At 35.5% G+C, this 13,676-nt stretch overlaps 1 protein-coding gene across 2 annotated transcripts in view; it reads right to left on the reverse strand.

Annotated features, from left to right (window-relative positions):
* LOC143734804 (uncharacterized) overlaps positions 1–12,141 on the reverse strand; it is an 81,914-nt gene extending 69,773 nt beyond the window's left edge. The window contains exons 1-3 of one of the 2 annotated variants that reach the window (XM_077225239.1): positions 11,798–12,141; positions 7,769–8,101; positions 7,183–7,488 (exon numbers count right to left, since the gene is read on the reverse strand). In XM_077225239.1, coding sequence (XP_077081354.1) covers positions 7,183–7,488; positions 7,769–8,101; positions 11,798–11,840 — 682 coding nt within the window. In that variant the 5' untranslated portion in view covers positions 11,841–12,141. The remainder of the gene's footprint in view (positions 1–7,182; positions 7,489–7,768; positions 8,102–11,797) is intronic. The other variant, XM_077225241.1, reaches the window with a different exon arrangement.
* Between the last annotated feature and the right edge of the window lie 1,535 nt (positions 12,142–13,676).

A 13,676-nucleotide genomic window follows, 5' to 3' on the forward strand; every position in this document is an offset into this window, starting at 1 on the left:
GTAATGAAATATGAAACCATTCATGAATAATTTGGTGGTTTTGTAACATGACTGACAAACCATAAAACTGCATCATGTGATGTTTGCATGTGATTTCAAACAATGAACTGTTGATTTTATAGTCCAAAGTTCATTTTTCTTCCTCATCTAAAATGCTTGAACTATATTGGCAAGTTTTAATAAGACTTGCTCTCTAAATAAAGTGGCACTTTTTGTTTTTATATTATTTTATTATTATTTAGTTTATACAAGAGTTGTTTTTTGCACTGATAGAAACATTTATCTTACCCTGATTCTAAATCAGTATAATTGCATATATATACATATATTAAAACAGTTTCAATGTACTGATTTTTAATTAAACTACATAAAACTGTTCAGATCTGTAAGTTCTGTGTGTCTGTTTGCATGCGAGTTTTCAGTGTGTTTTATTTTACCTCATTATGATTTGGCGGTGTCCTGGTGTCCGTTTGAACTATAATGACAAACAATTCCAATCAGAGTGAAAATACATATTTTCACATACGTTTGCACACAAATTCATATTTACATCTTGTTAAATCAGCTGTATGTAATACTAACCTTCTCTTGTTGCTTGACTGCTGTGATTCTTGCGACTCTTGCGATAGTAAATCACAGCAGCAGCAGCAGCAACAGCAGCAACAACAGCAACAACAACCACCAGGACTACTATTCCTACATGAGCAGCTGAATTTGGACAATAAAAAGATAAACATATCAATTTTACTGATGTGTTTAACCAACATTTACACTTTTCTGTTTTATTCATCTGTTGTGTGGTACTGATTTAACTGATAAATGGTGGGTTTTAGAGAAACGGGAACTAAAATGACACCAAAGCACTTTGAGCTCAACAGGAAACATCAATGCTCACAGGAAAACAGATTTTGCGGATTGTGCACATTTATAACATTTATCATAATGTTGGTCAAAACTGTCCACAATGAAAAGCACTGTATTTAAAATGCATTGACAGACTAAATGACACTCACCAGTCACAGTAACACTGAAGCTCCTATTCCTCCTAATAGTGAAGCTGTTTCTCCTGATGATGTTCTCTAGATTATATTCTCCAGAGTCTGTGTTTCTGGTGTTTGTGATGGTCAGAGATCCAGTCTGATGATCCAGCTTCAGTCTGTCTCTGAATCTCTCATTACACTGATCATCTGTACAGATCTTACTCTGATCTCCAGTGATTTCAGCGATGAGAATGTCATTAAAATACCATGTGATCAAATAATTTGTTTTTTTTATTACACCAGGATCTAAAGTAACAGATTCTCCCTCCTTCACAGACTTTCTCTTTTCATCTCGTTCAGCAGCAGAAACACCTGAAACACAAACCAACAGTTGATTGGAGGATCTATTTGCTGAAAACAACAAACTACACATTTAAAAAAATAATAATTTCATTTTATATGACGAACAGATTTAATTTAGGCTTTTAATCAAATATAATCATTGATCAACACTCATACGCACAAAGTATGGTTTTCATTCATTCAACAGAAGTTCAAATGGGTTTGTAAAGGCATGTATTTATTATAAAAAAGGCGTTTTTTGCTCATTTTCTGTATTTATACCATGGTCTGTTTGAATACACAACTCTGATTGGCTGGAAGCCAATACACAGCAAATACACAGGTAGTTTCAGTCAGATTATTCACCGTTATTGCACTGCCTTTATTGAAACCACACCATAGACTGCCAAAAAACATGAACAGCACATTTCAACTTCCTTCCACTGTAAAAAAAAGTTAAGCCAAAACATCCCAGTAACGGTCATTGTTGATCACGTCGTTTAGAGCCAATGTCTGTGTAATAGTAGGTGTGTTCGACTTCATGCAGCTCTGCGCAGACCGATCGGCGGCTGACTTGAAGCAATGCATGCCGATTAGAAATCTTGTCAGACTTGATGCAGCGCCGACGCCACGTGACTGTGACTTTGGCATCAAAGTAGCACGAGAGCGATTCGAGAGTAGCCGGAGAACTCAGTCAGCGCAGCTTCTCTTCTCTTTTTTTTGCTTTATTTGAACATTCAGTTTACATTGTGAAACAACAGAATAACATTAATTAAGAATAACAAAAATATAAAGAATAGTAAAAGAAAGAACCTCAACAACATCATATCACAAAACAATTAGACAGTGAAAAAAGGAAAAGAAATGAATAAAAAGAGGGCATTACTTAAATGAAAAGAAATCTAAACATTTAATAAAGTTAAAAGTTTATAGGTCTTGCAAATTTTACATGTTCTGAGTGCTTTTGGTTTACGAGAGGATGAAATTGTATACAAGTAGTGTTTTATCTCATGTAAGAATACCAAAAAAATTGGTTTACAATTTGAAAACTTACATTTGTGAATATAAAATATACATTGGAAAATAATTAGATTTATTATAAAGCAGGCATTTGAATCCGCTTCAAAAAATCCAAAAATAACAGTTTTGGGATTCATAGAGAACATTTTTAAGATATTGCTTGAGATAAACCCACTAATATCTTTAACATGACTATTTTTTAGCATGACTACAACAAGTGAAGAAGAGTTTCAGTGTCATTCTGACAGAAAGAGCAAATAGTGTCAAAATCAGATCTGAATTTTTTCTTAAGGAAGTTTTTGACTGGGTAAATATTATGAATTAATCAGCGCAGCTTCTCAAGAGCGGCTGCATGAGCTCTGATGACACAGCTGTTCCACGATTGGCCGGAATCATATGGAGCTAGAATTGTCTTTATTAAATGCAAGAAAATAAATGATCTGAGAGAAAGAAAAAAAAGTTTGAGAGAAAAAGTTATCACACTGATAACAAAAAAGCATTTCATGAGAGAAAAAAAAATATTTGAGAGAAAAAGTTACGTTCCAATTGGCCAGTCGGGTGAGCATTGTCTTGTCTTGGGAGTCGAACTGAATCATTACACCATTGTTCGGTTCACCTAGATAGATGCCGCCTCTGTCAAACGCATTCTCATCCTTTGGCGTCATATGTGACGCCATATGACAAAACGGCGAAATACTACGCACATGGCACCCTTTATCGTCAATATAACACGCACTGTGATGGGTAGGTTTAGGTGTGGGGAAGGGTCTGCGTCTCATATTCACGCTAAAGGATGCCAGTCAACTTTATGATGCCTTGGGTTCGCGTGTTATATTCACGCTAAAGGGTGCCATGTGCGTAGTATTTCGCCGTTTTGTCATATGGCGTCACATATGCCGCCAAAGGATGAGAATGCAAGCAAGCAAGCAACTTTATTTATATAGCACATTTTTTAAACAACAGACGTTGCCCCAAAGTGCTTTACAGAATAATAACATGGAAGTCATACAACAAAACAGACATACTTTATTCAAAAGCTAAAGAAAATAAATACGTTTTTAAATAAGACTTAAAAGTTGTAATCGATGGAGCTGACCTCACATGGAATGGGAGACTGTTCCAAAGTTTGGGACCTACCACGGAAAAAGCACGATCTCCTTTTGATTTTAAATTACAACGAGGTACCTTTAAAAGTCGTTGATCGGAGGACCTGAGAACTCTAAAAGGAGAGTAAGGAACTATAAGATCACTGATGTACTGGGGGGCAAGGCCTGACAATGCCTTGTAAACAAACAAGAGAATTTTAAAATCAATCCTAAATTTGACCGGTAGCCAATGTAGGGATTGCAGTACCGGAGTAATATGAACGGGCTCCTCTGTCTTAGTTGAGGACGGACACTCCAATGTTTGGGTAAGATGATGACACACACAACTCGATGGGTAGCTGGCTGAGCAAGTTCAGCATCACTGAAGATTAAACATTAAAACTCAAGTTTACCTAGTATGATGGCTAATTAGCGATTAGCTTTACTAGCGATTACCAATATAATACGCATTCATTCATGAATATGAGTGCTATTTTTTAATGTTTAATCTTCAGTGATGCTGTGATCCAGTTGTGTGTGTGTCATCATCTTACCCAAAACATTGGATTGTCCGTGCTCAACTTGGAGCTTAGACCGGGCCCAAAAAAATCAAGCCCGACCCCGTGCACGTTGTGTCCGAGGCATAACACATTAACTGTAATTATGAGCCCGAGCCCGATTTAAACCCGACCATTTTTTAATACGTTGGTCGTTATAACTGACGTTCTCAACTACTTTCTATGTTACTTTCTCCCGCCCGCAACATTTATGTTTTGTCCCGCTCCCGCCCGCAAATAGACTTTTTTTCTGTAGCCTACATCCAAATCTTCATCATACACATCAGCATAAATGTTCATGATCAATTATTTGTTATTAAAGCATTAACACACAAACCACTATTATAACATAAAAGCAAGCAGGCTTGCATGGTTTGGCATGACTGAATGCGCGCAAAGTGCGCTCCCTTAATAATTCCTAAAAAGCTGACATCAGTTTGTCGCGATCTTACACATCCCTGTTATTATCAATGAAGCTGACTGCACAATGAATCTTTCATAATATATACACTTTGTTTGTTTAAATTGGAGGATTTGCCAGCATACAGAATTCAGCTCTGAACAAAAAAAGTCAGTTTTGAGCAGTGATGGGAGTCCATTTTAAATGCTTCTGATCGGCCATTGCGTTCAAGAAATCAACACATATGTCTGTGATTGGCTACATCGCTCAACACTGCAAACATGTTATAAAAATAAACTCTGGCCTGTAAATAATTTATATTTTGTTTTAGTTGTTCTTGTTGCTTTTCTGCAACAGATGAATAAAAATGTATTCGTTTTTATATGTTTTATTCATAGATATTTCTAGTTTGCGGGAGTCCCACGAATGGTCTATTCTCCCGCAACCCGCACACACAGAGTGAGTGCATTACAGCCCGCGCCCGCGCTCGCACTCGGCCATCAAACCTAGTCCCGCACTCCCTGTGCGATGGGAGTGCACGTCTCTAGATCAGAGGTTCGGCCCGAGGATAGTGACGGGAAATATCGGCGGGCCGGGTCGGGTCAAGTTCGGGCTCGGGCAGAGAATCTAAGCTCCAGCTCAACTAAGGCAGAGGAGGCATCTATCTAGGTGAACCCAACAATGGTGTAATATTGATTCAGTTCGACTCCCAAGACAAGACGATGCTCACCCGACTGGCCAATAGGAACGTGACCCGCCCATGACACAAATTTCACAGTGAAAGCAAAATCCTGACACGAGAGCAAGAAATTTCATCGAGAGCAAAGAAAAGCGTTTTGAGAGAAACACTTTTTTTTTGTTGAGAAAATGTTTTCACACTGATAGCAAAAAATATATTTGAGATTTTTTTCAAAGTATTTTGAGAGAGATTTTTTTTTCTCAGAAATAATTCAAAAAATTTCAAATTTATATTTTTTTATGTTCTATGAGAAAATACTTTCTCTCAAAACTTTTTTTAGTCTCAAATATTATTTTTTTCTATTGGTATGAAAACTTTTTCTCTCAAATATTTTTTTTTTCTCATGAAATGCTTTTTTGCTATCAGTTTGATAACTTTTTCTCTCAAACTTTTTTTTTCTCTCAGATCATTTATTTTCTTGCATGTAATAAAGACACAATTCTAGCTCCATAGATTCACTGCATGACGTGTGTCGTTCGATCAAGTGTGTTTCGTGTTTATTCGAACACCTTCAGTTCAAGTAATGTTCACAAATCTGTTTTTAATAAAAGTATAATGTAGTATAATGTACTTTTCATGTAGTCGCGATGTTATATAGTGTCATGTTTATCAAAATAAAACTGATTAAAAAATATAGACCCCAATACATTATTTAAATAGTATAGGCTTATGTTGAACTTATTCTTGTACAAACATATGCTATATTAAGTGTGGAGGCTACCCTATAAGCCTCGGCATTGATGGCACGGTGTTCTCAACTCGTCGCAGAAAAATCCTAAGTCCAAACATTAGTTATCTTTGGCCGTTGTTCCCGTTTTTATAAAGGTAAAAAAGGGGATAATTCATATAAAATGTATTTAACCCAGTGAAAAATAATAAAGTGCTGTCGTGCTGTTGGTAAAGTGGATGCTCACGGCTTTGGTAAGAACCGTGTGTTCCCAGCCATCCACACCTTTTCCTGAGTGATTGCCACACCTGTAAATATACCTAACTCCCAGTGACGTGTCACACCCAGTGCAACACTCCCACCAAGTGGCTAGAATAAGTAATAGCAGTATTAACCTATCCAGAAAAGGTGAATGTATAAATGGCTCCTACATTAAGCATAAAGTATTAAATGGAAACGTATCTTAAAACGTGTATATTTGACAAATATTGCATTTATTTCACTTCAGCTGGGGTAAAGTATACAAACACCACGTGAGCGGTCAGTACGGGAACAAGCACAACCATCAATCATGACGTTACACCCTGTTTTTATAGCATCAAATAACTAACTAAAACCAGGGTCTTTAACTGTAAATGTCCTAACAGTTGCCTTTATTGATAAATAACTGTCAATGAATCGCTAAATTACATATTACTCAGTAATGAGGGGGAAACACACACACACACACACAATCTCTCTCTTTCTTCTCGCTAAATACTTAAATTACATGCTACAATTATTTCAAATAGATGTGATCTTCTCGCAGTACTTTATCTCCGTGTCTGATTGAAAGCTGGCAGAACGATAGATCTAACGAGCCATAGCCGAACAGATGAAAATAACTGTCATTTTTAGCCTTTCAGTCAAATATTGCGCTGCAAACATCAATAACATTTTACATTTACATTTATTCATTTAGCTGACGCTTTTATCCAAAGCGACTTACAATTGCTATATTTCAGAGGCCGCACGCCTCTGGAGCAACTCGGGTTTAAGTGTCTTGCTCAGGGACACATTGGTGTCTCACAGTGGATTCGAACCCAGGTCTCTCACACCAAAGGCATGTGTCTTATCCACTGCGCCAGAACCACCCCAATAAAAGCTTGAAGTTGTCGTTGAAGTTTGACTGAATAAATGGGATAATTCACTGTTTCTTTGCCTCCACATTAGTATGCGCATTAAGATAGTGTAACGCACACCTAACCATTGATTATCCCATTCACAGGTAGTCCATTCACAATTTGAAGAAACTTTTTGTCTTTCATGCTGCTAAGAGTCCCTGCTGTTATAAACACCACAAACATGTGATATAAACATATATAACCTGCTTTTAAATGTTAAATGGCTCACCATGAAAAGCTAGATTGAAGGTCTTTTCAATGTTGCGGCTGATGATCTGTAGATGATAAACTCCAGAGTCTGTGTTTCTGGTGTTTGTGATGGTCAGAGATCCAGTATAATATTCCAGCTCCAGTCTGTCTCTGAATCTCTCTTTACACTGAACATCTGTACAGGTCTTCTTCAGATCTCCATTGATTTGAGCGATTTGAGTGTTATTAAAATACCATCTAATTCTGTCTTGTTGACTTGTGTTAACACCAGTGTTTAGAGTGACTGAATCTCCCTCCATCACAAACACAAACACCCCAGCAGCTCCTGAAGATGAAATTAACAGATAATCATACGTCACTTTTAAAACAGTGGGTAAAAAGTATAGCAGTTTTTTTTCTACATGTGAAATAACACTGACATTATAGCCATGTCGTTTTATTCATTGTTCATGTGAAAAATGTTAAGGAAAAAGAGATGATCTCCATAATATTTCAATAATGAGGCAGAAGTCACTTTTTCATTTTACTTTACTGATTTAAAAATATTCAGCTGTATTTTAACACTCCTTAAAGTAAAATGCTTTGAATGACTGAATTATACTCACCACTGACAGTAACATTGAAGCTCTTAAGGCTGTCGGTATTGCTGATGCTACTGATGATCTGTAGTTCATAAAGTCCAGAGTCTGAATGTTGGAAATCACTGATAGTCAGAGATCCAGTCTGATGATCCAGCTTCAGTCTGTCTCTGAATCTCTCTTCACCATCTTTACACTGAACATCTGTACAGATACTAATGTTTCCAATGATTTGAGCTATACGAGTGTCTTTAAAAAACCATTTAAATATGTCTTTCTGGTTTATCTTAGCATTGGTGTGTAGAGTGATTGAACCTCCCTCATTCACTGTCACTCTGTCGGTCTCAACACCAGAAACACCTGGAGAAGAAATTAACAGATAATCATGAATCATAAATGTTTGGGATAGTGGGACAAAATAATATAACAGGAGAGTGCTGTGAAAATGTCATTCTACAGATCATACAGACTGAGAGAAATATGTCTGTATTCATAATGTAACATGCAAACAGTAAAAAAAAAACCTAAAAAAACCTAATAGATTTACACATTCACCCATCAGACAATCACAAGTCTCATGAATGATCATGTCCAGGTTTTAGAGATAATCAAAATTAAAATTCTATATCACTCAGTTAAGGCTCCAAAGTTCAGGGATGCAAACACATGTATGGTCAAAAAAGAGAGAGGTCATCGAAGCCCTCGCCCCGCGGCAAATATCCATAATTGTGATGAATTTAATCCTTTGTAAGTTATCATTTTGCAGTTTAAGATTACAGTTAACACTTTTAAATATTACATAAATGTATTATGCATTTTTATTAAACTTAATGAGTGTATAAATCAGCAGAAAAAGTAATTCTTGAAAAAATCTGCACAGTAATTTTATAAAAACTAAACATGTTAATAAAAACAAATTACTATTAGTACTTTTATAAAATTCAATCATGCAATCATACATTTCACAATTTTATGTTTATATATGAATGTCAAGAATTCAGAAGTGTATATATTTATATAGCCTACACTACACTACACAGAATTAATATACAATTAAATTATACTTATTTTAAATGTATTGTGCAGGATAGGTATAAAACAATATATAGGCTTTTAATAATCTTTCAGTGCGCAAAACCATGAACGCTTCAAAACAGAGCGCACAAAGCGCGTATGCGCATCGCGGGTGCAGAAAGATGTGCTCAAAGCAACATGGAGTCACAGTGTGCAGCGCTGCACAAGTGTACATTTAAAAGTTCACGGCACAAAGCGAAGAAATGTCGAGCGCACAAATCCTAGTGTATATCTGTCCAACAGTTCATTGATCATTTGTTTTTTCACAGTTTTAAATTCCAGTTATTGTGCGTTTGATGCAGATTCATAGTCCTCGTGCTAACAGGCATGGTAGCGAGTCGTTTAAAAACAGCAACAAACATAATATACAAATACACAAAATAAAGTACTTTTATGCAAATCCACAGCCTTTTATCTACAGATCAAGCACTATAATGTGAATATATCATATTGGAGAGAGTTTTACCGTGCATCCTGCTGTAACCGGACGAGGTGCGCGCGCTGTTTGAATACTGAATGGAGAATGATTGACGGCCGCAGAGGAGGGAAAATGAGTTTCCGTAAACTTTAATTTAATGATGTAAATAGACGTCTGTCCCTCACATTAAGCTATGGAATGGCTTCAGATGACTTGGTGAAATTATAATAAGACCCTCTCAGTCTCAGACCCAGGTCACCCAAACTGACGTGAAAAAAGTGAGAGGCGCCGAAAAGCGCGCCGTTTGCATCCCTGAAAGTTTATGTGCCCTTACGAAAAGTAAAAACCATGTTTATTGTAGTTAAACCTTGTTAACCACAAATTAACCATGTTTTTGTACATTAACCATTGTTTTGATAACTGGTTATACAAATGGTAATCAACCTGCCAAAACATATTATAAAACCATGATTATTTTTAAGCGTAGGCCTACGACCCCGCATCAACCCTTTCGTTTTTCACAAAGGTTTTGCAGTTGGGAGTAGGGTTGCCAACTTCAGAAAAGGAAAATATGGGACAATCGTGGTTCTTTAAAATAAAGGACACCCAAAATATTTGTAGCTACTGTATCACACAGTGTTTGTCATTTCAGTGTCTGCAGTTAAGTATGTGTATAAAAGGTTATCAGACATAAACACATTTGTTTTGCTTAACCTATTTATGTACAATTTAATTCTAAAACGAATTTTGATGTCATACAAAAAAAAGTCATTACACACAAACCATCGTTCAAAATAATAACATTTATCTGAAATAGAAAGCTTTTGCAGCATTAGTAAGTCAGTAAGAATTCCAATTCTTAAAGAAATTAAAGAAATAGCCTGCATTTATTCAGCAAAGATGCATTAAATTAAATAAAACATTTTTAATGTTACAAAAGCTTACTATTTCAGATATATCTCCTTTGAAATTTCTATTCATCAAAGAATCCAGATTTTTTTTTAATAATCAGAAATGTTTCTTGAGCAGCAACAGATGGATGTTGGATTTTGAACAATAATCACATTGTTAGAATTCGCTAAAACTGATTTGCCGGAATCAAAACCTGGACACTGAAAGGGATTTGCAGTTATCGCGAGTGCGGATCGAACCGGGAGCGACCAGACAGCAGAGGTTTCTGTTCGCAAATCAAACAATGATTTGTCCCAAAATAATTATTAATTCTCAATTTAGAGTTTGTTATTGGTATGGTCTGATGCGCGTGAGGGAGCGCTGTGATTGGATGACGACCGGTGTCGTGATCATTCTCAAGTGTCGTGTATGGAGTGTGGAAAGTGCCGTGGATTACCTACCGAAGGAGACAGTCGTGTATTTTACGTGAGAGAAGGGGTACGTCGCACCACAGACGCGTGACACTATGTCGCCACCACAATAAATTAATATCTTATTATCATGTTTTTTTAATATCTTTCTTATCAATCATTGTTAACTTTTTTTCTTTTACTTTCCTATGTGTTCTTGATTGTGTAGAAAGGTTGCTATGCCTTTCAGTGTGACTTGATTGACTGACCAAATCTTAATGATTAGGCTATACCCATCGCTGCTAGCCATTTTGGTGCCCTAAACATAATTCCTTTATGATGATAATTTTGCCCATACAAGTTGACTAATCTGTCCGTGTTGACGTCCAAACTCATATTATTGTCTTCTTATTATTTATAAAGATTGCAAAACGTCAGAGATGACAGGTTTATGATATACAACTTTGTTAACAGTATACAAAATGTATTAACAATATGTTCAATGTCAACAAAATACACATGAGAAAAGAGTTCCTCATATTATTGTCACAACGGAAACACATTTTCAGGTGACACCTTTTATGTTCCCTGTATGAAATAAAAATAAATAAATACCTGTGCCACAAGTGGAAAGGGAGAAACTTTTGATGACTCTGAAGGACAGGCAGAAACATTTCATGACTCTGCAGATATTCTTTGGTTAACTATGGCTGAGTATTTTTGAATTAATGAATTGACCATTGCTTTAAAACCCTTTTTTAATTGTTACTCTTATTTATGTTTTAGAGATTGCCTGTGATGTTTCCATTTTCATTTGTTGGGCGATGGTCGTAAAGTGTGCAATCCACGGAAGATGAATATAAATGTGATTCTTGCAATAAATAACTAAATTATGAAACAATTGTTTTTGGAGTTTGTTTATTTTTCTTAATTTATGAGTATTTTTTGATTCCGTAAAGGGGAACAGGAATTCCGGAAGGGAAAAGAATTAGAATTAGCAGAATTAGCTTCACCGGCTAATACGGGACAGTTGACAACCACTATTTGGGAGGTTCAATCTTCTTTCCTTTCCCAAATCAAACTGGGTCATAACAATAAATAATATAGCTACTAATTGAAGCTGTACATAAATATATTCACCATTTAAAACAGGACTAATAACGTGGGTGTTAATGGCGACGCCATTAGTCTGTCTGCCTAGTCTGCAACCTCATAATCATATCTAATAATAGATAACACTTGTCTTATGAAAAAATGACTTACCATGCAGGAACAGAAAACTCAGTGAGAGAAAAATGCCGAGCATTATGTTCCCCAGTTTTGCGGCAGTCCAGATTCTACCGAATATTTATGTCAATGCCATTTGTACCGAAAGCGAAAGTTGTTTCGTAAAGTTAGGGATTTGAAGAAGCATCGTCGAAAACATTAACAACACGACAAAGCTTGTGTCGGTTTCGCCAGTGATGTGACGTTCGACGCTGAAGCTCCGAAACGTGTATAAAACAAACAGAAAAACTTATGTTACTTTTTCTCCGGCTTTGCCTCGTCTTACAGCTGCGGAGGGGGAGAAGGAATATAATATAACTTCTTCTTGTGATGTTGGCAAACCAACTTGTGGTGCATTACCTCCACCTACTGGAGTGTGGAGTATCAACGATTAGAAAAATACAAAACTTTATAATCTAATATAATTTCCTGTTTCTTTAAAAATATTATCAGAGCTATTCTAATGTTTATTCCTTTGCTGTTTACTCAATAAATACTCTAAAGTCATGCTTTTTCCACCTTCTTCTTTTACGTTTGTTTCCAGTATGAGTCCTTCAAGTTAATATGCTCTACATTTCAGAAAGGCATATACGGTTTCATACAATCCGGTTTTCTTGTTTTTCCTGCAGTTATCCAGCTTATTGGTGCATTACTGCCAGCTTCTGCTCCGGAGTGTGATCAAATAATAGTTTACAGTCTATTTTCCTAACTCTCTCCTCCAGTACACATATTTACTCACTCATTCAGAAACACACACTCAAAAAAAAAAAAAAACTATAATAATAAAATAATAAACCTTTTCCCGACCTCCTTATATTTAATTCATGAAACTGTGACTGCTTCCTTTGGCTTACTTTATACAAAGGAAGTGTATTCAGTGTAATATTTGTAAAATAAATATAAACCACTTTTTAATTAATAGTGTGATACTTAAAAAAAAATAACACTCGCGATAAGTCTATATTAATATAATAATAAAGCGTAAAAAATAATATATATATATATATATATATATATATATATATATATATATATATATAATAAAAATTCTATATTTTATCAGTTTTATTCTAATAAACATGAAATAATATTTTATTTTTACACAGAGTTTTTACTTCTATAAAAACACAAATTTGTGAACATTAGCATATGGTAGACTATATTTATTATTATTATCATTATTATTATTCAAGCAACATGAAATACACTTTCATACAAATGCAAGTATAAAACATTTATGCCATTATACAATAGTACAATTGTACAGTACAAATAGAATACAATACAATAAAGAAAATATGCAAATTAAAGAAAAAATAATAATAATGAGAGATAATAATATAAATCAGAATAAAGCTGCAATCAGGTAAAAGGAAATCAAATAAATACTTTGTAAAACTCAAAAGCCTTTTTTTAACCAAATAGAAACAAGTATTTACTATTTACCTTTACTGACCAAAAACTGTTCCAAACCATTGAATGGTTACAAACAATCATTGTGTTTTTACTGTTTCTCATGGATGAGAGTAAATGGTCATTTCTGTTTAAAGTACACACACAAAAAAAAAGATTATAGCAGCACTTGTGTGGTTCAGTTAACTGGAGTCGTATTGAGTGCTGATCTGATGTCAGTCCGTCAAGTTTATCAATGATTCATGATAGTGAATTCTAATTCAGGTTTTGATGGATTATCTTTTACTTCAAGCTGTTCTGAGAGGGGATCATCTGAGGTTCATAAAGCAGGAAGAAGCTCTTCACACTCTTGCACAAGACCTTTGTCCATCCAGCAGATCACAGCTTGATTCTGAAGAGATCATCACACCGCAGGTTTCAGTTTGACTCACATGTTAGTGTCTCACCTCGGTACAACCGGCAA

The sequence above is a fragment of the Siphateles boraxobius genome, unplaced genomic scaffold (assembly GCF_051911475.1).
Source record: "Siphateles boraxobius isolate OS27281-9 unplaced genomic scaffold, OSU_SipBor_1 13, whole genome shotgun sequence".
In the NCBI taxonomy this organism is placed as follows: Eukaryota; Metazoa; Chordata; class Actinopteri; order Cypriniformes; family Leuciscidae; genus Siphateles; species Siphateles boraxobius.